Genomic DNA, 22,687 nt, shown 5'->3' on the forward strand with positions numbered 1-22,687 from the left:
TCAGTTTTAACCAGTGTTTTATTTCTTGTTTTCATTAAGGTTTGTAACAGGTACACAGATTCCAATCCCAACCCATTACTTTGCAGTTCTCACGAGCTGTAAGGACTCGCAACCAGTGAGCAGCTGTAACAATGAGCTACAGACCGTTTCCTTCTTGATACCACACAAAGCGGACAACTCAGAGAGCTGTAATGTAAGGCAGCCATATCACCTCAAAGCACGGCACACTTTCTTTGTAAAAAATAACAAAAAACAAGAAAAACTGGACAGGTCTAAGTACTTGAATTGCAAGTACAGAGTGTTTTGGAATGATGTACATTCTGTACTCTCTCCTACTACTGACAAACACGTAGTGAAATGCAAATGAATTTGTGTTGTAAAGTTCAGAAAACACATATACTTTCATCTGTTTTGAAGACAGTGTAACCTTTTGCATGACCCTTCCCAACACCTGGCAACTGTTTTGGTGGGAAACCCCTGGTTCGCACCTCGATGTGGATTGTGTCTAACGTTAGCTAGCCTGTAGCTAGCTAGCCTGCCTCTCTAGCATTATCAAATTATAATTTTACATAACCAGTAGTATCTAGACAATACACTTGTATAAGCTTGTATAACCTAACCAATTTGTAATGAGGTAGCTAGCTAGCTAGGTAAGATAACATTAGCTAAAAAGTTAGCTAGCATGCCTTGCTAGTTAACGTTAGCTAGCCTGCCTTGGAGCTTGGCAAAAGGGGGCATGGTTTGTTGACATAATTGTAATCCAAACCCAACCTTCATTTACTCGTTGTGACGCACTGAAGTTCCAAACTCCATTTTAGATGAGACTGACTTTATGACCAAAATTATCCTATTTTCTCTTTATCCTACCACTGACAAACACATAGGGAACTTTTATAAAGTTGAGAAAACACCCATACTTTCATCTAGTTTGAAGACAGTCAACTTTGCATGCCCCTTTCCCAACACCTGGCAACTATCATGATGTTTTGGTGGAAAACCTCTGGTTCGCAACTTGATCTCATTGTTTTTGTCTGTACCTCTGTCTTGTTGTGTCAACACCTAAGTAGTGATAATTAGGGTCTGTGTCACTGATCCACTTGTTTTTATACTTTCACAGAATGGTGACATGGCATCTCTATGGGTTGAAGACCACCTGTGGTTCCACCAATCACGTGTCAGAGATGTAGAGTGGCTCACAGGATTAGATTTCTATCAAGGCAGCACCAGGCCTATCCCGGAACTTCTAAAAGTAAAGACTCGCCCAACTGCTGCCATTCACAGAAGGCCTTGAAATTAATTACCTTTTGAAATATACATGTATTGGTAGAGGTATTTGATCATTATAAAAAGTTATATTTTATTTAGTTTGTCTAGTGTGGGTATTTATCCACTTGTTAATTCAAATCAATTCAGGGAGGAAGGCAAATGTCATGAAACATGTACAATGCTTCTGTAGGCCACAATCACCACACAAGTCTTTTCCACCTTTAAATTTATGTGCAGAGATTATCCCCTAATCTTCTGACTTCCACAGAAAGACCTGTTTGACAGTTACAGGAAACATATCAGCTAAATGACTTAATGTACAGTGCCTTCGGAATGTGTTCAGACCCCTTGACTTTTTCCACATTTTGTTATGTTACAGCCTTATTCTAAAATGGATTCAATAAAAAAAATCCTCAATCTACACACAATACCCCATAATGACAAAGCGAAAAAAGGTTTTTAGAAATTTTAGTAAATGTATTAAAAGCAAAAAAACTGAAAAACCTTATTTACATAAGAATTCAGACCCTTTGCTATGAGACTTGCATCCTGTTTCATTGATCATCCTTGAGATGTTTCTACAAGTTAATTGGAGTCCACCTGTGGTAAATTAAATTGATTGGACATAATTTGGAAAGGCACACACCTGTCTATATAAGGTCCCACAGTTGACAGTGAATGTCAGCTCAAAATCCAAGCCATGAGATCGAACTAATTGTCCGTAGAGCTCCTAGACAGGATTGTGTTAAGGCACAGATCTGGGGAAGGGTACCAAAACATTTCTGCAGCATTGTAGTTCCCCAAGAACACAGTGGCCTCCATCATTCTTAAATGGAAGAAGTTTGGAACCACCAAGACTCTTCCTAGAGCTGGCCGACAGGCCTAACTGAGCAATCGGGGGAGAAGCGCCTTGGCAGGGAGGTGACCAAGAACCCGATGGTCACTCTGACAGAGCTCCAGAGTTCCTCTGTGGAGATGGGAGAAACTTCCAGAGGGACAACCATCTCTGCAGCACTCCACCAATCAGCCCTTTATGGTAGAGTGGCCAGACGGAAGTCACTCCTCAGTAAAAGGCACATGACAGCCCGCTTGGAGTTTGCCAAAAGGCACCTAAAGACTCTCAGACCATGATAAACAAGATTCTCTGGTCTGATGAAACCAAGATTGAACTCTTTGGCCTGAGTGCTAAATGTCATGTCTGGAGGAAACCTGGCACCATCCCTACGGTGAAGCATGGTGGTGGCAGCATCATGCTGTGGGTTATGTTTTTCAGCGGCAGGGACTGGGAGGCTAGTCAGGATCGAGGCAAAGATGAACAGAGCAAAGTACAGAGATCCTTGATGAAAACCTGCTCCAGAGGGCTCAGGACCTCAGACTGGGGCAAAGGTTCACCTTCCAACAGGACAACGACCCTAAGCATACAGCCAAGACAATGCAGGAGTGGCTTCGGGACAAGTCTCTGAATGTCCTTGAGTGGCCCAGCCAGAGCTTGGACTTGAACCCGATCGAACAGCTCTGGAGAGACCCAAAAATAGCTGGGCAGCAACTCTCCCCATCCAACCTGACAGAGCTTGAGAGAATCTGCAGAGAAGAATGTGAGAATCTCCCCAAATACAGGTGTGCCAAGCTTGTAGCATCATACCCAAGAAGACTCGAGGCTGTAATCGCTGCCAAAGGTGCGATTGCGTGTAGATTGATGTGGGGAAAAAAACGATTTAATCCATTTTAGAATAAGGCTGTAACCTAACAAAAAGGGGTCTGAATACTTTCCGAAGGCACTGTATAATGCAGTATTTCCACTCAGCCAAACCCTGACATGGCATTACTGTTATCTGTTGAACATGTTAATTCAGCTTGTGCACGAAATCTAATAGAAAGGAAGTCTCGAGGTTTTGCTCGCCTGAGTTAGACTATCTCATGATAAGCTGTAAACCACACTATTTACCAAGAGAGTTTTCATCTATATTCTTTGTAGCTGTCTATTTACCACCACAAACCGATGCTGGCACTAAGACCGCAATCAATGAGCTGTATACGGCCATAAGCAAACAGGAAAACGCTCATCCAGAGACGAGGCTCCTAGTGGCCGGGATCTTTAATGCAGGGAAACTGAAATCCATTTCACCTAATTTCTTCCAGCTTGTTAAATGTGCAACCAGAGGGAAAAAACTCTATACCACCTTCACTCCACACACAGAGACGCGTAAAACTCTCCCTCGCCCTCCATTTGGCAAATCTGACCATAATTATATCCTCCTGATTCCTGCTTAAAAGCAAAAACTAAAGCAGGAAGCACCAGTGACTTGGTCAATAAAGAAGTGGTCAGATGACGAAGACGCTAAGCTACAGGACTGTTTTGCTAGCACAGACTGGAATATGTTCCGGGATTCTTCCGATGGCATTGAGGAGTACACCACATCAGTCACTGGCTTCATCGATAAGTGCATTGATGACTTCGTCCCCACAGTAACTGTACGTACATCGATAAGTGCATTGAGAAGCCATGGATTACATCGAGAAGCCATGGATTACAGGCAACATCCGCACTGAGCTAAAGGGTAGAGCTGTCGCTTTCAAGGAGCGGGTCTCTAACCCTGAAGCTTATAAGAAATCCCGCTATGCGCTCTGACGAACCACCAAATAGGCAAAGCGTCAATACAGGGCTACGACTGAATCGTACTACACCGACTCCAATGCTCGTCGGATGTAGCAGGGCTTGCAAACTATTACAGACTACAAAGGGAGGCACAGCCGCGAGCTGCCCAGTGACACGAGCCTACCAGACGAGTTACTTCTATAATCACTTCGAGGAAAGCAACACTGAAGCATGCATGAGAGCATCAGCTGTTCCGGACATCTGTGTGATCACGCTCTCCGTAGCCGATGTGAGTAAGACCTTTAAACGGGTCAACATTTACAAGGCCACAGGGCCAGACGGATTACCAGGACGTGTACTCCGAGCATGCACTGACCAACTGGCAAGTGTCTTCACTGACATTTTCAACTTGTCCCTGACTGAGTCTGTAATACCAACATGTTTCAAGCAGACCACCACAGTCCCTGTGCCCAAGAACACTAAGGTGACCTCCAATTTGCATACTGCCCCAACAGATCAACAGATGATGCAACCTCTATTGTATTCCACACTGGCCTTTCCCACCTGGACAAAAGGAACACCTATGTGAGAATGCTATTCATTGACTACAGCTCAGCGTTCAACACCATAGTGCCCTCAAAGCTCATCACTAAGGACCCTGGGACTAAACACCTCCCTCTGCAACTGGATCCTGGACTTCCTGACGGGCCGTCCCTAGGTGGTAAGGGTAGGTAACAACACATCCACCCCGCTGATCCTTAACACGGGGGCCCCTCAGGGGTGCATGCTCAGTCCCCTCCTGTACTCCCTGTTCACTCATGACTGCATGGCCAGGCACAATTACAACACCATCATTAAGTTTGCCGACAACAGTGGTAGGCCTGATCACCGACAATGATTAGACAGTCTATAGGGAGGTCAGAGACCTAGCCGTGTGGTGCCAGGATAACAACCTCTCCCTCAACGTGATCAAGGCAAAGGAGATGATTGCGGACTACAGGAAAAGGAGAACCGGGCATCGACAGGGCTGTAGTGGAGCAGATAGAGAGCTTCAAGTTCCTTGGTGTCCACATCACCAACATACTATAATGGTCCAAACACACCAAGACAGTCGTGAAGAGGGCACGACAAAGCCTATTCCCCCTCAGGAGACTGAAAAGATTTGGCATGGGTCCTCAGATCCTTAAAAATGTCTACAGCTGCACCATCGAGAGCATCCTGGCTGGTTGCATCACTGCCTGGTATGGCAACTGCTCGGCCTCTGACCGCAAGCCACTACAGAAGGTAGTGAGTACGGCCCAGTACATCACCGGGGCCAAGCTTCCTGCCATCCAGGACCTCAATACCAGGCGGTGTCAGAGGAAGGCCCTAAAAATTGTCAAAGACTCCAGCCACCCTAGTCATAGACTGTTCTCTCTGCTACCGAACGGCAAGCCGTACCAGAGTGCCAAGTCTAGGTCCAAAAGGCTTCTTAACAGCTTCTACCCCCAATCCATAAGACTCCTGAACAGCTAATCAAATGGATACAAAGAATATTTGCATTGTCCCCCCCCCTCTCTTTTACGCTGCTGCTCCTCTCTGTTTATTATCTATGCATAGTCACTTCAACTCTACCTACAATAACATATTACCTCAATTACCTCGACTAACATGTGCCCCCACACATTGACTCTGTACCGGTACCGGTATATAGCCTCGCTATTGTTATTTTACTGCTGCTCTTTAATTGTTTGTTATTAAAAACATTTACTAATCTATTTACTACTTAACACTTATTTTTCTTAAAACTGCATTGTTGGTTTTGGACTCCCGACTGGCATCTCAGTGCAAGAGGCGACACTACAGTCCCTGGTTCGAATCCAGGGTGAATCACATCCGGCTGTGATTGGGAGTATCATAGGACGGCGCACAATTGGCCCACCGTCGTCCGGAGTAGGCCGTCATTGTAAAGAATTTGTTCTCAACTGACTTGCCTAGTTAAATAAAGGTTAAATGAAAATACATTGGTTAAGGGCTCGTAAGTAATCAGTTCACTCTAAGGTCTACTACACCTGTTGTATTCAGCGCATTTGACAAATAACATTTTATTTTTTATTTTATTTTATAGACAGAGCAACCCACTGAATGATTTTAATGAAATGTATATCCATGACCATTTACGCATGTACAAAGAAACTGCAGCTGACATCATTTGTTTTCTTGAGCCAAGGCTTTCATCTGACTCTCTTCAGGGAAAGGCTCATCCCTCCTTCCCTACAAGTGCTGATCCCCTTGAGGTTTTTGCCATCTGGAACCTTCCATCATGAAACAGGAGATTTGTGTGGTGGATTTAAACCGACTGTATCAGAATAGTCTGCAAAGTCTGCAATGCTATATCTGAACTGAAAGACCATTACATAAAGTTCCCTGATGCTGCTGCCAAAGTCAACTACAGTGAGGGAAAAAAGTATTTGATCCCCTGCTGATTTTGTACGTTTGCCCACTGACAAAGAAATTATCCGTCTATAATTTTAATGTTAGGTTTATTTGAACAGTGAGAGACAGAATAACAACAAAAAAATCCAGAAAAACACATTTCAAAAATGTTATAAAATGATTTGCATTTTAATGAGGGAAATAAGTATTTGACCCCGCTGCAAAACATGACTTAGTACTTGGTGGCAAAACCCTTGTTGGCAATCACAGAGGTCAGACTTTTCTTGTAGTTGGCCACCAGGTTTGCACACATCTCAGGAGGGATTTTGTCCCACTCCTCTTTGCAGATCTTCTCCAAGTCATTAAGGTTTCGAGGCTGACGTTTGGGTACTCGAACCTTCAGCTCCCTCCACAGATTTTCTATGGGATTAAGGTCTGGAGACTGGCTAGGCCACTCCAGGACCTTAATGTGCTTCTTCTTGAGCCACTCCTTTGTTGCCTTGGTTGTGTGTTTTGGGTCATTGTCATGCTGGAATACCCATCCACGACCCATTTTCAATGCCCTGGCTGAGGGAAGGAGGTTATCACCCAAGATTTGACGGTACATGGCCCCGTCCATCGTCCCTTTGATGCGGTGTAGTTGTCCTGTCCCCTTAGCAGAAAAACACCCCCAAAGCATAATGTTTCCACCTCCATGTTTGACGGTGGAGATGGTGTTCTTGGGGTCATAGGCAGCATTCCTCCTCCTCCAAACATGGCGAGTTGAGTTGATGCCAAAGAGCTCCATTTTGGTCTCATCTGACCACAACACTTTCACCCAGTTGTCCTCTGAATCATTCAGATGTTCATTGGCAAACTTCAGACGGGCATGTATATGTGCTTTCTTGAGCAGGGGGACCTTGCGGGCGCTGCAGGATTTCAGTCCTTCACGGCGTTGTGTGTTACCAATTGTTTTCTTGGTGACTATGGTCCCAGCTGCCTTGAGATCATTGACAAGATCATCCTGTGTAGTTCTGGGCTGATTCCTCACCGTTCTCATGATCATTGCAACTCCACGAGGTGAGATCTTGCATGGAGCCCCAGGCCGAGGGAGATTGACAGGTCTTTTGTGTTTCTTCCATTTGCGAATAATCGCACCAACTGTTGTCACCTTCTCACCAAGCTGCTTGGCGATGGTCTTGTAGCCCATTCCAGCCTTGTGTAGATCTACAATCTTGTCCCTGACATCCTTGGAGAGCTCTTTGGTCTTGGCCATGGTGGAGAGTTTGGAATCTGATTGATTGATTGCTTCTGTGGACAGGTGTCTTTTTTACAGATAACAAGCTGCGGTTAGGAGCACTCCCTTTAAGAGTGTGCTCCTAATCTCAGCTCGTTACCTGTATAAAAGACACCTGGGAGCCAGAAATCTTTCTGATTGAGAGGGGGTCAAATACTTATTTCCCTCATTAAAATGCAAATCAATTTATAACATTTTTAACATGCATTTTTCTGGATTTTTATGTTGTTATTCTGTCTCTCACTGTTCAAATAAACCTACCATTAAAATTATAGACTGATCATTTCTTTGTCAGTGGGCAAACATATCAAATACTTTTTTCCCTCACTGTACCAGGTAGAGTTCTATGAATATGGGAACTTCCCTGGAGTCATTGGCTGTATAAATGGATGTCATATTAGCATCAACCTTTATCCTGTCTTATCCCCTCCAAGCTATTGTGATCATCTGCCTCAAGAAATGACTACATTGCTGCATTAGAGAACAATTTTTTTCAAGAGTTTAGTTCATTACATAATTGTATTATTGGAGTGCAAAAGATGACTAACAATATTACACATTCCCTGAATGAATTTGTTGAATGAACGGTCCACCATCTGACTAAATGGTCATCATCGGGGTTACCTTCCAGGGGTTGCTAGCTATCATTGATCCCGATCAGCAGGTCCCCACGCTCATCTGTCTCTGATCTTACTGGGACCGCCACCAGTCTTGAAACGCTCCCTACGAGCAAGAGCATTTGTCTTCTGTAAGTAGATTGTTTTTCCACAGGACCTTAGAAAGACAAAACAATAATATTTATATTATAAAAATGATTTGTGTCACAAATACATTTAGGCCCCACTGTGTTGTTTTACAGAAGAAAACAAACATTTCAAAATTACTGATTTGTAAAAGCTGTTGAAGTCCTTTTGTTTAATTCATTACAAATAGTAGTCCTTTTGAAGAGGGTTTTTTCAAAGTCACTGACATTTTTTTAACGTTTTCTTTTACCTCCGTCCATTGTTTGGTTTAGGTGACTTGGTCCAATTCCACACAAGTCTTATGTATTGGTGTCCCATCCCTGTTTTTTAAAGCATGCTCAGGTTAGCACTAACCTAATTAGGCTTCAGAAAGATTAACGGGTTAGTCCCTACTTCCCTTAGTCTGGGACTCCCTAGTCTAGAATGAATTAATCTGAAGCTAAGCAACGTCTCAGAAATAATTTTTTAAATATCTGGATTAATTTAAAGTGGATTTAGCCTAGTCTTGATTTAAATGAAACTCTGTCCGGGAAACCGCCCCTTAATCTTCCAACTCCAGCGTTGAGATTATTTATTTGTATGTGATTCATAGACCATAGACCATTGTCAAGGTAGAGGAAGTTGAACTAGTGAGTGAGTATGGAGCTTGTGGAAGAGGCTTGATCTGGGGAAGAGGATGTTGAACTAAAAGTTACATGTGGGACCACATAATAAAAAAATGGCGCCTTGCCAAATCTCATTTGGTGTAGAACAGCTATGGTTATTAATGATCAGGACTGTGACATCAATACATTAGACATCAATAGAAATGTATGAAGATCTATTCCAAATAAACCTAACCCAACATAAGCAGGATCATTTGAAAAGCCTATAAGCCTACATTTTCATCATACATACTAGAATCCATTGCTGCTCTGCAGGTGCTGTTACCCAGCTGGTGTTCTATTGTGCACCTGGTGCAACGACTTGGGCAAAGATCATTTTAGTTCAGTTCAGAAGAAACACAATGATACAACTGAAAGTCAGTCATTTATTCGTAAAATGCTGAGGGAGAAAATTACTTCCAACACATTTCTTTATCGTTTAGATGACAATTACCAGAGTGATATTCATTCATCTTGATAATTATACTGAACAAAAATATAAACTCAACATGTTAAGTGTCTGTCCCAGAAATGTTCCATACGCACAAAAAGTGTATTTTTCTCAAATGTTTACATTGCTGTTAGTGAGCATTTCACCTTTGCCAAAATAATCCATCCACCTGACAAATGTGGCATATCAAGAAGCTGATAGAACAGCATGATCATTACACAGGTGCACCTTGTGCTGGGGACAATAAAAGGCCACTCTAAAATGTGCAGTTGTGTCACACAACACAATGCCACAGATGTCTCAAATTTTGAGGGAGCGTTGCCCGATAATTGTATGTTAATTTCTCTACCATTAGCCGCCTCCAACGTAATTTTAGAGAATTTGGCAGTACGTCTAACCGCAGACCACATGTATGGAGCCGTGTGGGCGAGCGGTTTGCCGATGTCAATGTTGTGAGCAGTGTCCCATGGTATGTGCAGGCATAAACTAAAGACAACCAACACAATTGCATTTTATTGATGGCTATTTGAATGCACAGAAATACCGTGACGAGATCCTGAGGCCCATTGTGATGCCCATTTTTTTAAGGTATCTATGACCAACAGAGATATATATATATATATATATATAGATATATATATAGATATATATATATAGATATATATATATATAGATATATATATCTGTATTCCCAATCATGTGAAATCCATAGATTAGGGCCTAATACATTTATTTCAATTGACTGATTTCCTCATATGAACTGTAAAGTGTTGCATGTTGCATTTATATTTTTGTTCAGTATACTTTGAATAAACACAGGGTTGGCTTTCTTAGGAATAGATATGTGCTTCTTTCTCTTACAAGGAAATGAGGGCTGAAAAAATGTTCAGAAACAAACAAATGCTTTATGGGGAATGCAACCAAAATTCCCACAGGATGAAAACTCTTAAATCACATAGAACAAAGGTTGCATGAGAAAACCAAAGATTTTGGTGATATTGTATTCTCAGTTCCCTTATTTTCTAAGAATTCTGTGATGTCTGATTGGCTCTCCAATTCCCATCTGTTGCACCTAAGATCTGGGAAACTTTCCCATGGCCGGGACACAATTAGCAAAGTGTGTATGTGTGTGTCTCAGTGGGCCATTGAATTATCTGCACCAGATGGTCACAAACAAACAAGGCTCTTCTGAGATGATTGAGCACAAGAACTCTCTTCTTCAAATTGAGCTGTTTGTTTTTCATAACTGAAGGGGACACTGGAAGAGAAGGCCTACATTCGTCATGATGCAAATATATTGATAAGTCACTTTGGCCTAGAGAGATTTACATGGTTATCAAAACGTCACACCAGCGTAAGCCTACACAAAACACAGCCCATATTTTAAGTGTTTCTAAAATCCCCTATGGGAAAATGAATGGTGGAAAAACGATTGGAAACATTTCCCTGTTTGACTGCTAGGTTTTAAGGGTAATATGACTCATACTGTGCTACTCTATTATCTGTAGGGTTTTCAGGAGTTAGCTTTGGTCCGAATGGCTGCATATGAACTACAATTCCGACGTGTGAATAATCACTTTTCAGTGCTTGTAGCCTAGTGGTTAGAGCATTGGGCCAGTAACCGGAAGGTTGCTGAATCGAATCTCTGAGCTGACAAGGTAAATATCTATCGTTCTGCCCCTGAGCAAGGCAGTTAACCCACTGTTCCCCGGGCCCCGAAGACATGGATGTCAGTTAAGGCAGCCCCCCCACATCTCTCTTGATTCAGAGGGGTTTGGGTTAAACGCAGAAGACACATTTCAGTTGAATACATTGTTGGACAACTGACTTTTCCTCTTATTTTCTCTTTGTTCAGTTTCTCTTATCTCGTCTCAATGTGAACCAGTGAGATACTTGTATAAAATACATTGGAAGCGAAACGACCAGAAGAATAACATCTGATATAATAACAAAATGGCTTAGTTTGTATGTAGACAATGAGGTAATGTTGACTTGATCTTTTAACCATGAGAAATCACTGATTCGCTGAAAGCATAATAAAGAGCAGATGACTGTTGGTAGTCTGGAAGTATCTGTAAGACTGTTTCTGGTCACTGGTTTGCTTTACCATGTGGCAGATGGTTATATACACAACAAACACACCTTGTTTGAGATTTGTGGGGTGAGAATTCCTTTCCAACAAACTCTCTAGGAATATAAAGTGATTGTGTGTTTATGCGCTCTCTTGGGAAGAATATACATTGATCTACATTGATTGTCAGCCTGCAAACAAAAATATAAATGCAACAATTTCAAAGACTTTACTGAGTTACAGTTCAAATAAGGAAATGAGTCAATTGAAATAAATTCATTAGGCCCTAATCAATAGATTTCACATGACTGGGAATATAGAAATGCATCTGTTGGTAACAGTTCTGCATGGCCAAAATTCCTCCACAGTGACATGAAAGACTGATCAACAACTACAGGAAGTGTTTGGTTGGAGTCATTGCAGCTAAAGGTGGCACAACCAGTTATTGAGTGTAAGGGGGCAATTACTTTTTCACACAGCGGCATTGGGTGTTGCATAACTTTGTTTATGAAACAACTGTCATTGTTGTGTTCACTCAGGTTCCCTTTATCTAATATTAGGTTTTGATCGAAGATCTGATAACATTCAGAATGCAAAATATGCAAAAGTAGAGACAATTAGAAAGAGGGACAATACTTTTTCACAGCAATGTTTGGGGTGAGTTGGACCGCAGAGTGAAGGAAAAACAGCCAACAAGTGCTCGGCATATGTGGGAACTCCTTCAAGACTGTTGGAAAAGCATTCCAGGTGAAGCTGTTTGCGAGAATGCCAAGAGAGTGCAAAGCTGTCAAAGGCAAAGGGTGGCTACTTTGAAGAATCTAAAATATACTTTTTTGGTTACTACATGATTCCATATGTGTTATTTCATAAAACCCTTGAATCAGTAGGTATGTCCAAACTGTTGACTGGTACTGTTTACGTCCATGAAGTACAAAACATTCCCGAGGAGCAACGGTTATGGTTAGTACAAAATAATTAGCTGGGATAGGGGAAAAAGTGTGTGTGTGTGTGTGTGTGTGTGTGTGGAAACTCAGCAAAAAAAGATACAGCCCTTTTTCAGGACCCTGTCTTTCAAAGATAATTCATAAAAATCCAAATAACTTCACAGATCTTCATTGTAAAGGGTTTAAACACTGTTTCCCATGCTTGTTCAATGAACCATGAACAATTAATGAGCATGCACCTGTGGAACGGTCGTTAAGACACTAACAGCTTACAGATGGTAGGCAATTAAGATCACAGTTATGAAAACTTAGGACACTAAAGAGGCCCAGGGTCCCTGCTCATCTGCATAAATGTGCCTTAGGCATGCTGCAAGGAGGCATGAGGACTGTAGATGTGGCCAGGGAAAGAAATTGCAATGTCCTTACAGTGAGACGCGTAAGACAGCGCTACAGGGAGACAGGACGGACAGCTGATCGTCCTCGCAGTGGCAGACCACATGTAACAACACCTGCACAGGATCGGTACATCCGAACATCACACCTGCGGGACAGGTACAGGATGGCAATAACAACTGCCCGAGTTACACCCGGAAAGCACAATCCCTTCATCAGTGCTCAGACTGTCCGCAATAGGCTGAGAGAGGCTGGACTGAGGGCTTGTAGGCCTGTTGTAAGGCAGGTCCTCACCAGACATAACCGGCAACAACATAGCCTATGGGCACAAACCCACCGTCGCTGGACCAGACAGGACTGGTAAAAAGTGCTCTTCACTGACGAGTCGCGGTTTTGTCAAAGCAGAGGTGATGGTCGGATTCACGTTTATCGTCGAAGGAATGAGCGTTAAACCGAGGCCTGTACTCTGGAGCGAGATCAATTTGGAGGTGGAGGGTCCGTCATGGTCTGGGGTGGTGTGTCACAGCATCATCGGACTGAGCTTGTTGTCATTGGTGGCAATCTCAACACTGTGCGTTAAATGGAAGACATCCTCCTCCCTCATGTGATACCCTTCCTGCAGGCTCATCCTGACATGATCCTCCAGCGTGACAATGCCACCAGCCATACTGCTCATTCTGTGCATGAATGTCAGTGTTCTGCCATGGCCAGCAAAGAGCCTGGATCTCAATCCCATTGAGCACGTCTGGGACCTGTTGGATCGGAGGGTGAGGGCTAGGGCCATTCCCCCCAGAAATGTCTGGGAACTTGCAGGTGCCTTGGTGGAAGAGTGGGGTAACATCTCACAGTAAGAACTGGCAAATCTGGTGCAGTCCATGAGGAGGAGATGCACTGCAGTACTTAATGCAGCTGGTGGCTACACCAGATACTGACTGTTACTTTTGATTTTGACCCCCCTTTGTTCAGGGACACATTATTCAATTTCTGTTAGTCACATGTCTGTGGAACTTGTTCAATTTATGTCTCAGTTGTTGAATCTTGTTATGTTCATAGAAATATTTACACATGATTAGTTTTCTGAAAATAAACGCAGTTAACAGTGAGTGGACGTTTCTTTTTTGTTGAGTTTATGTATGTATGTATGTATGTATGTATGTATGTATGTATAGTTGAAGTCGGAAGTTTACATACACCTTAGCCAAATACATTTAAACTCCGTTTTTCACAATTCCTGATATTTAATCCTCGTAAACATTCCCTGTCTTATGTCAGTTAGGATCACCACTTTATTTTAATAATGTGAAATGTCAGAATAATAGTAGAGTGAATTATTTACTTCAGCTTTTATTTCTTGCATCACATTCCCAGTGGGTCAGAAGTTTACATACACTCAATTAGTATTTGGTAGCATTGCCTTTACATTGCTTAACTTCCACAATGTTCCCACAATAAGTTGGGTGAATTTTGACCCATTCCTCCTGACAGAGATGGTGTAACTGTAACGATCATCTGAAAGAGGGGACCAAGATGCAGCATGGTGAGTGTTCATATTGAATTTTAATAATACAAAACACTTGAACATAAGAAACAAACGAACGCCAACAGTTCTGTCAGGTGCAAACCACACAACAGAAACAACTACCCACAAAAACCCAAAGGAAAACAGGATGCCTAAGTATGGCTCCCAATCAGCGACAACGAAGTACAGCTGTCCCTGATTGAAAGCCATACCAGGCCAAAACAAAGAAATACAAAAACATAGAAAAAAGGACATAGAATGCCCACCCAAATCACACCCTGACCAAACCTAAATAGAGACATAAAAAGGCTCTCTCGGGTCAGGGCGTGACAGTAACTGAGTCAGGTTTATAGGCCTCCTTGCTCGCACATGCTTTTTCAGTTCAGCACACAAATTGTCTATAGGATTGAGGTCAGGGCTTTGTGATGGCCACTCCAATACCTTGACTTTGTTGTCCTTAAACCATTTTGACACAATTCTGGAAGTATGATTGGGGTAATTGTCCAATTGGAAGACCCATTTGCGACAAAGCTTTAACTTCCTGAGAGATGTCTTGAGATGTTGCTTTAATATATCCACATAATTTTCCTACCTCATGATGCCATCTATTTTGTGAAGTGCACCAGTCCCTCCTGCAGCAAAGCCCCCCCACAACATGATGCTGCCACCCCCGTGCTTCACAGTTGGGATGGTGTTCTTCGGCTTGCAAGCGTCCCCCTTTTTCCTCCAAACATAATGATGGTCATTATGGCCAAACAGTTCTATTTTTGTTTCATCAGACCAGAGGACATTTCTCCAAAAAGTACAATCTTTTTCCCCATGTGCAGTTGCAAACCGTAGTCTGGCTTTTTTTATGGTGGTTTTGGTGCAGTGGCTTCTTCCTTGCTGAGTGGCCTTTCAAGTTATGTCGATATAGGACTCGTTTTACTGTGGATATAGATACTTTTGTATCTGTTTCCTCCAGCATCTTCACAAGGTCCTTTGCTGTTGTTCCTGGATTGATTTGCACTTTTTCCATCAAAGTACGTTAATCTCTAGGAGACAGAACGCGTCTCCTTCCTGAGCGGTATGACGGCTGCGTGGTCCCATGGTGTTTATACTTGCGTACTATTGTTTGTACAGATGAACGTGATACCTTCAGGCGTTTGGAAAATGCTCCCAAGGATGAACCAGACTTGTGGAGGTCTACCATTTTTTTCTGAGGTCTTGGCTGATTTCTTTTGATTTTCCCATGGTGTCAAGCAAAGAGGCACTGAGTTTGAAGGTAGGCCATGAAATACATCCACAGGTACACCTCCAATTGACTCAAATGATGTCAATTAGCCTATCAGAAGCTTCTAAAGCCATGACATAATTTTCTGGAATTTTCTAAGCTGTTTAAAGGCACAGTCAACTTAGTGTATGTAAACTTCTGACCCACTGGAATTGTGAAACAGTGAATTATAAGTGAAATAATCTGTCTGTAAACAATTGTTGGAAAAATGACTTGTGTCATGCACAAAGTAGATGTCCTAACCGACTTGCCAAAACATTAGTTGTTAACAAGAAATTTGTGGAGTGGTTGAAAAAAGAGTTTTAATGACTCCAACCTAAGTGTATGTAAACTTCCGACTTCAACTGTACATACATATACACAAACTTTTGTTTGTCAAATGCCAGCAATTCTTTCTGGCAAACAGTTCTTCAACGAAACAAGACAGAGGTAGACTTCTCTGGCCTTGCAACAGCAAGTCTAGGGGATTATTCTGCTCCTTGTCCTAAGACTTGTGTAGTCAGTGTATTTTCACAGGTTCAGCCTTGTGCACACTCAGTCAGGATATGTGTGCCTAAAGAGTTCCTGCACTGGAGATGCTGTGGCTATTTCCACAGACATAGCAGGGTTGTCACTGGATCAGGGTGAAGGTTGGAATGTCTTTACAGTTCTCCGTTGCAGGCGTCCTTTGTGAGTGAGTTGTTACACATAAGAACTCCCTGGGGGGTTCAGCTCCTGCTGAGGCTCTGCTTGTGGTTAGAACTGCAAAGTCTGTCTTCAGGTCTTCACCTTGATTATCTGTGAAATCCAGGACACTTTCCTTTGAAAGCAACAGATGGTCGATGTGTACTGTGCACTGTGTCTCAGACCGTCATGAATCAGGTAAGTAACTAGTCAAAGGCGCTTGAGCACTGTTGCTCTGATTCACTTTTCTTTCCCGTCACAGAAGTTGCTGACACGAACAGAGTTGTCTCCTGTCAGGCTTCTTAGAGTAGAAAGAGATCTGTTGTGATAAGTATTTTGTTTTTGTTGTTTGTCTTCCACGGTTCTGGAAGATCAGGAATGAGTAGGATGAATCTGGTCCGTAGCTGACATTTTAGGAAGAGTTCCGCTGGCTTGCCGCCCATCACAGTGTGTGGTGTGCATCTGTACATCAAAAAGAAGTTTGCCAGTCAATGTTGTAGTGTCACAGTTTTACAAGACTCTTCTCCCAGAACGACTTCAGTCTGCACTGTCCTTTCCGCTGCTCCATTGGAAGCAGGGTGATACGCTGGTACAAGCGTTTGCTTGATACCGTTGCGCCTTGTACTCCGTGGACGTAAATTGTGGTTCACTAGAGACTATTTCCTCTGGCAGTCCATGAGAAGAAAAGAGATTCCACTGAACTTCTATGGTTTTGGCTGAGGTCGTGGCAGACATCGGGATTACCTCCAACCATTTTGAATGGCTGTCGACGAGTACTAAAACGTACTGTTTGTCTGTCTCGGCAAAGTCAATGTGTGTTTTCTGCCATACACTGCTTGACCACAGTTTTGTACTGTTACTTTGATGTCACTGTCTAGGTTGGGCCACCACACATAGCTTCTTGCAAACGCCTTAATATGACAAGTGCCCGGGTGTCCTTGATGTAGATCACTCAGTCTTTCTCAGTGTGCTGAGGGAATGATGACACTCAGTCCCCAAAATACACATCCATGTTCTTCAAACAGCTCGGTCATTCGGTTGAAGAACGGTCGTAGAGCTTCATCCTCTTTGTAGTTTGGCCATCCATTTAAAGTGAACTCTCGCACTCTGCTTCGAGTTGGGTCTTTGCGTGTGCTCTGTGAAATATCACTCGCCTGCACAGGCAACTCATCCACGAAAGAGATGTGAAAGACGTTACCCTCGTCAGTTGTTTTCTCTTCATTGTCTCTCAACAACCGGGAAAGCGAGTGTGCATTTGCATGGCCCTCTGATTTTCAGTATTCAACCTCATAGGTGTATGCCATCAGGATCAGTGCCCACCGCTGCATCCTCAATGCTGCTAAGGTAGGGATGGCTGACCCAGGATTGCCAAGAGTGGTTTGTGGTCTCTAGTGAGTATGAACATTCGTCCATACAGGTATTTGTGGAATTTCTTTACTCCAAATATCAAAGCCAGCGCTTCTTTCTGGGAATACTTGTATGCAATGCAAACACTATTGGCTTTTCCTCTCCATGATATGTGATATGACAGCGCCAAGTCCAGAAGGAGACGCGTGGCCATCTATCCTCGCCTGCTTCTTTGTGTCATAGTGTATAACTGCTGTCTCTTTGCGTTGTGGAACGCTGCTTTGCACTCCGGTGTTCATTTCAAGGTAACCTCCTTTTTTAGCAGGGTTGTACTGGTTGTAACAGTGTAGACAGAGCCTACCGTAGATGTTCAAATGTCCTAGGAATGAACAGAGTTCGGTCACATTTGTGGGACTTGGGGCATTCACAATGGCTGTCACTTTCTCTTCAGTGAGGTGCAGCCCTTTTCTGTCAATCAGATGTCCTAACTACTCCACTTTGTCTCTTATGAACTTTCACTTGGCCCGTTTCACCCTAACACCATAGCCAGCTCTAGTTGTTGATAAGCATGCGATAAGTCTAACGTGGTGAACAGTGTGCCTTCAGCCAGTGTCGCAAACAGGTCCTCTGTTGGGCAGTGAGTACGTTTCCTCTTCCACACTCTGGTTAAGAGTAATCTTGTAGTCCCTACAGATCTAGATTGACTTATCTGCCTTTGGAACCACCACAATTGATGCAGCCCATGCACTTCTCTCTGTTTTTGATATAATTCCCATGCCTTACAATCTCTCTAGCTCTTTGTCCACTGCTTCTTTAAGCCCATAGGGCACAGGTCTGGCTTTTTGGAAGATAGACTTGGCATCTGGCCTAGTCTTGATGCTAGCTTTAATTTATCTGATGGTGCTGGTGGAACACTGCCTCTACATCAGCATCAATAGCATCTCCTAAAGTTTTGACTGCAAACATGTTGGCCCAGTTTAGTTTGATTGTATTCAACCAGTTATGGTCTAGGAGTGCTGGTTGATCTCCCATCACTATAACGAGGGGTAGCTTGGCTCTCTGCTCTTTGTATTTGTGACCCGATTCAGGAAACTAAGCGTATGTCGCAAGTCACAATTTCACAGGAGAGACGTCTGAACATAATTTAAAAATATATATTTTTTATCAAAATGCTTTTTTTGGCAGAATTGCCTTCTCAAACATGTCAACTTTCATTGGCCTTAATAACAAACTTGTATGCCATCTGTAAATACGAATAAAATAGTTAAATTATGAGCCTTGTTGGTTAAGCCACAGAAAAAATGTGCAACCTTCCCACTAGCCATGATTGACTGAGAAAATGAGTGGGCTGGACATGCCGAGAGAGGAGTTCGGATTGGTCTGCCATAGAAGGCTTCTGGCTATTTGAGCTTGTCAGTCTGTGTTGTTGGTAATCCTGTCAAACGCGGCTTTTAAAAAAAAGTATTGTGTAGTGGAGCTGCATAAGTGTTACTCTCCACTTTCTGGAGGATCAAGTTTTGAAATCAGTGGAATTAGAGTATGATCGCTAAAGAGATGGAGAAAACACCTGTCTCCGGATGACATTTTCAAACATTGAACATGGTTGGTTAGCTCCCAGCACTGTGGCATTGTTGGCACTGTTCATTGTTGTTTAACTAGCTAACGTTAGCTGGCTGGCTTGTTAGCTAACGTTACATGACGTGTGTACAACACCCGTTGAATATGGCAGGTGTCAGTAAATGTCTGCAAAAAAGCGTATTGAAATTGTGGCCAGCAGAGCTGGTTAGGCAGTTTTCATGTTATCCAGAGGTAAACAAATCATCGGCCAGAGTGTCAAGTGTGCGCTCCGAGAGCGAAATGAGATGGGTGGGGCTAAAGCTTAAGAGGGTGTGAACGATGCTGAATGGGTGTAGACAAAGAAGAGCTCTTCACTAAGATAGCAAAACATTCAAAGATGATTTTGTCAAAAGTGAGTTTACAAGTTGATACATTTTCAAAGCAGAATTACTTTCCTATTGTTCCTCAAATGCAGTGTATGATATACCGTTTTGTAGCTCTGAGTCGCTACTTTTATCTAAATGTAAACAAACAAATTTCAAATGTTGCTATATAAGACCAAATCCAGGTGGTGTGTCACAATATAACCTAGTAAGGGTATGTTCTCACCAGAGAAGGTAGAGAGCTGCATATTGCTTTTCTCAATGGGTAGGTGAGAGAGTGATTCATTGTACACCTTCTCAGACACTAGTCTCACTACAGCTCCGCTATCAAATCAAATCAAATGTATTTATATAGCCCTTCTTACATCAGCTGATATCTCAAAGTGCTGTACAGAAACCCAGCCTAAAATCCCAAACAGCAAGCAATGCAGGTGTAGAAGCACGGTGGCAAGGAAAAACTAACTAGAAAGGCCAAAACCTAGGAAGAAACCTAGAGAAGAACCAGGCTATGAGGGGTGGCCAGTCCTCTTCTGGCTGTGCAGGGTGGAGATTATAACAGCACATGGCCAAGATGTTCAAATGTTCATAAATGACCAGCGTAGCAAATAATAATAATCATAGTAGTTGTCGAGGGTGTAACAAGTCAGTAACACAAGAGTAAGTGTCAGTTGGCTTTTTCATAGCCGATCTTTGAGAGTATCTCTACCGCTCCTGCTGTCTCTAGAGAGTTGAAAACAGCAGGTCTGGGACAGGTAGCATGTCCGGTGAACAGGTCAGGGTTCCAGCAGGTCTGGGACAGCAGGTGTGGGACAGGTAGAACGTCCGGTGAACAGGTCAGGGTTCCATAGCCGCAGGCAGAACAGTTGGAACTGGAGCAGCAGCACGGCCAGGTGAACTGGGGACAGCAAGGAGTCATCAGGCCAGGTAGTCCTGAGGCATGGTCCTAGGGCTCAGGTCCTCCGAGAGAGAGAAAGAAAGAAAGAGAGAAAGAGAATTAGAGAGAGCATATTTAAATTCACACAGGACACTGGAAAAGACAAGAGAAATACTCCAGATGTGACAGACTGACCCTAGCCCCCCGACACATAAACTACTGCAGCATAAATACTGGAGGCTGAGACAGGAGGGGTCAGGAGACACTGTGGCCCCATCCGATGAAACCCCCAGACAGGGCCAAACAGGTAGGATATAGCCCCACCCACTTTGCCAAAGCACAGCCCCCACACCACTGGAGGGATATCTCCAACCACCAACCTACCATCCCGAGACAAGGCCGAGTATAGCCCACAAAGATCTCCGCCACGGCACAACCCAAGGGGGGGCGCCAACCCAGACAGGAAGACCACGTCAGTGACTCAACCCACTCAAGTGACGCACCCCTCCCAGGGACGGCATGGAAGAACACCAGTAAGCCAGTGACTCAGCTATCTAACTGCATTTCTACTCTCTTGCCCTCTAAATGTACATTTACAGCAATGCCATTATTTCCATCTGAAGCTGTGTATACTGTATAAACTACATAAAGTTAATATTCATTTTACTTTCGTTTAACTTCATTTTCAACATACTGAGTCTGGCCTTGCGTTTTTATATTCAAACAAGAAAAAAAATATATAATTCCTGTTTGAATTTACCTGAGTTGAGTGATTACGTCTACCACATCAGTAACAGGGCTGGTGCTGCTTATCATCCTTGTTTTTCCCAGTCCTTGAGTAGGAACACTTTTTCCAGTCCCCTTTCTTTTTCGGAGAAAACACTTTGTTTACTGTTGCCGCCTCCTTCACTTTCCCAGCAAATTCAAGAGTATTCCTAGATGCCCTCTCCATTGAAAAAGCAATCTCACACGCTCCCTTAAACATAACATCACTTTCCGCTAGCAATTTTCTCTGTATTGCCTCGCTTTTCAAACCACTCACAAAACGGTCGCACAGTATTTATGCTGCAATAGTTTATGTGTCGGGGGGCTAGGGTCAGTCTGTTATATCTGAAGTATTTCTCCTGTCTTATCCAGTGTCCTGTGTGAATTTAAGTATGCTCTCTCTAATTCTCTCTTTCTCGCTTTCTTTCTTTCTCTCTCTGTACAGCACTTTGAGATATCAGCTGATGTAAGAAGGGCTATATAAATAAATGTAATTTGATTCATTTAAATTTAACAACCCCTCCTTCCACATCATATACTCCTCCACATCAAAAAAGACAGCTTCTGTAACGGCCGTTGTTGGAATGAGACCAAGGCGCAGCATGGGTTGGGTTCATTATACTTTAATATAAACGGTGAAACAGCAAAAAACAAAACAAGAAGCAACACAACGAATGAACAGTTTCGCAGGCTACTCACAGCAATGCAAAAACAACTTCCCACACAGACAGGTGGAAAAAGGGCTACCTAAGTATGGCTCCCAATCAGCGACAACGATGTACAGCTGTCCCTGATTGAGAGCCATACCAGGCCAAAACACAGAAATACAAAACATAGATAGGGAACATAGAATGCCCACCCCCAACTCACGCCCTGACCAAACCACAATAGACATAAAAAGGAACTCTAAGGTCAGGGCGTGACAGCTACAACAGTATCCCTGTTCACCTGAGCCTTCCTGACCTCTGCTTCTAAGCAGAGCACTGGGTCCATAGTTCCCCTACCCTTCCTGAACCCACTCTGATGTGGCGATACTAGCCCCCTGCTCTCCAGGAAGTAAGTTAGCCTCTCCGTAATCATACGTTCCATAAGCTTACATACATGTGATGATAAAGCTATTGGCTGATAGCTTGTTGACCTCATTGGGTTTTTCCCTTCACAATTACTGCCTCCCACATATATATTGGGGTTAAATAAATATATAAACATAGAGATATATATTATACAACTTTTGAAGTTAATATAATGCCATTGTTAAGTGAGAAAACCACTCTGGATGAATTTGGACAGCTCCTCCGGATGTGAGCATTGAAAAAGTTTTAAATTCAATGTCTATTGATATGAAAAACCATTTCAAAGTAGAGAAGTGTAGGCAAGAGATAATAAAGAAACATTCCATCATTGTTGACAAAGATGGAATATGGAATCTGTCTGATATATAAAAAGCTTGGGGAAAAATACAGAGAATATCTAATTCCTTGACACAGACACGATGGTCTTTAACTGT

General features: G+C 42.9%; 1 protein-coding gene across 2 annotated transcripts in view; it reads left to right on the forward strand.

The window, feature by feature from the left end:
• The window catches only part of LOC106588363 (venom phosphodiesterase 2), a 39,117-nt gene extending 37,660 nt beyond the window's left edge, over positions 1 to 1,457 (forward strand). For both annotated transcript variants that reach the window (XM_045709456.1, XM_014177271.2), the window contains 2 exons: positions 40 to 193; positions 1,118 to 1,457. In XM_045709456.1, the coding sequence (XP_045565412.1) occupies positions 40 to 193; positions 1,118 to 1,291 (328 nt within the window). In that variant the 3' untranslated portion in view covers positions 1,292 to 1,457. The remainder of the gene's footprint in view (positions 1 to 39; positions 194 to 1,117) is intronic.
• Positions 1,458 to 22,687: the final 21,230 nt, after the last annotated feature.

This window comes from Salmo salar, chromosome ssa27 (genome assembly GCF_905237065.1).
Source record: "Salmo salar chromosome ssa27, Ssal_v3.1, whole genome shotgun sequence".
Classification (NCBI taxonomy): domain Eukaryota; kingdom Metazoa; phylum Chordata; class Actinopteri; order Salmoniformes; family Salmonidae; genus Salmo; species Salmo salar.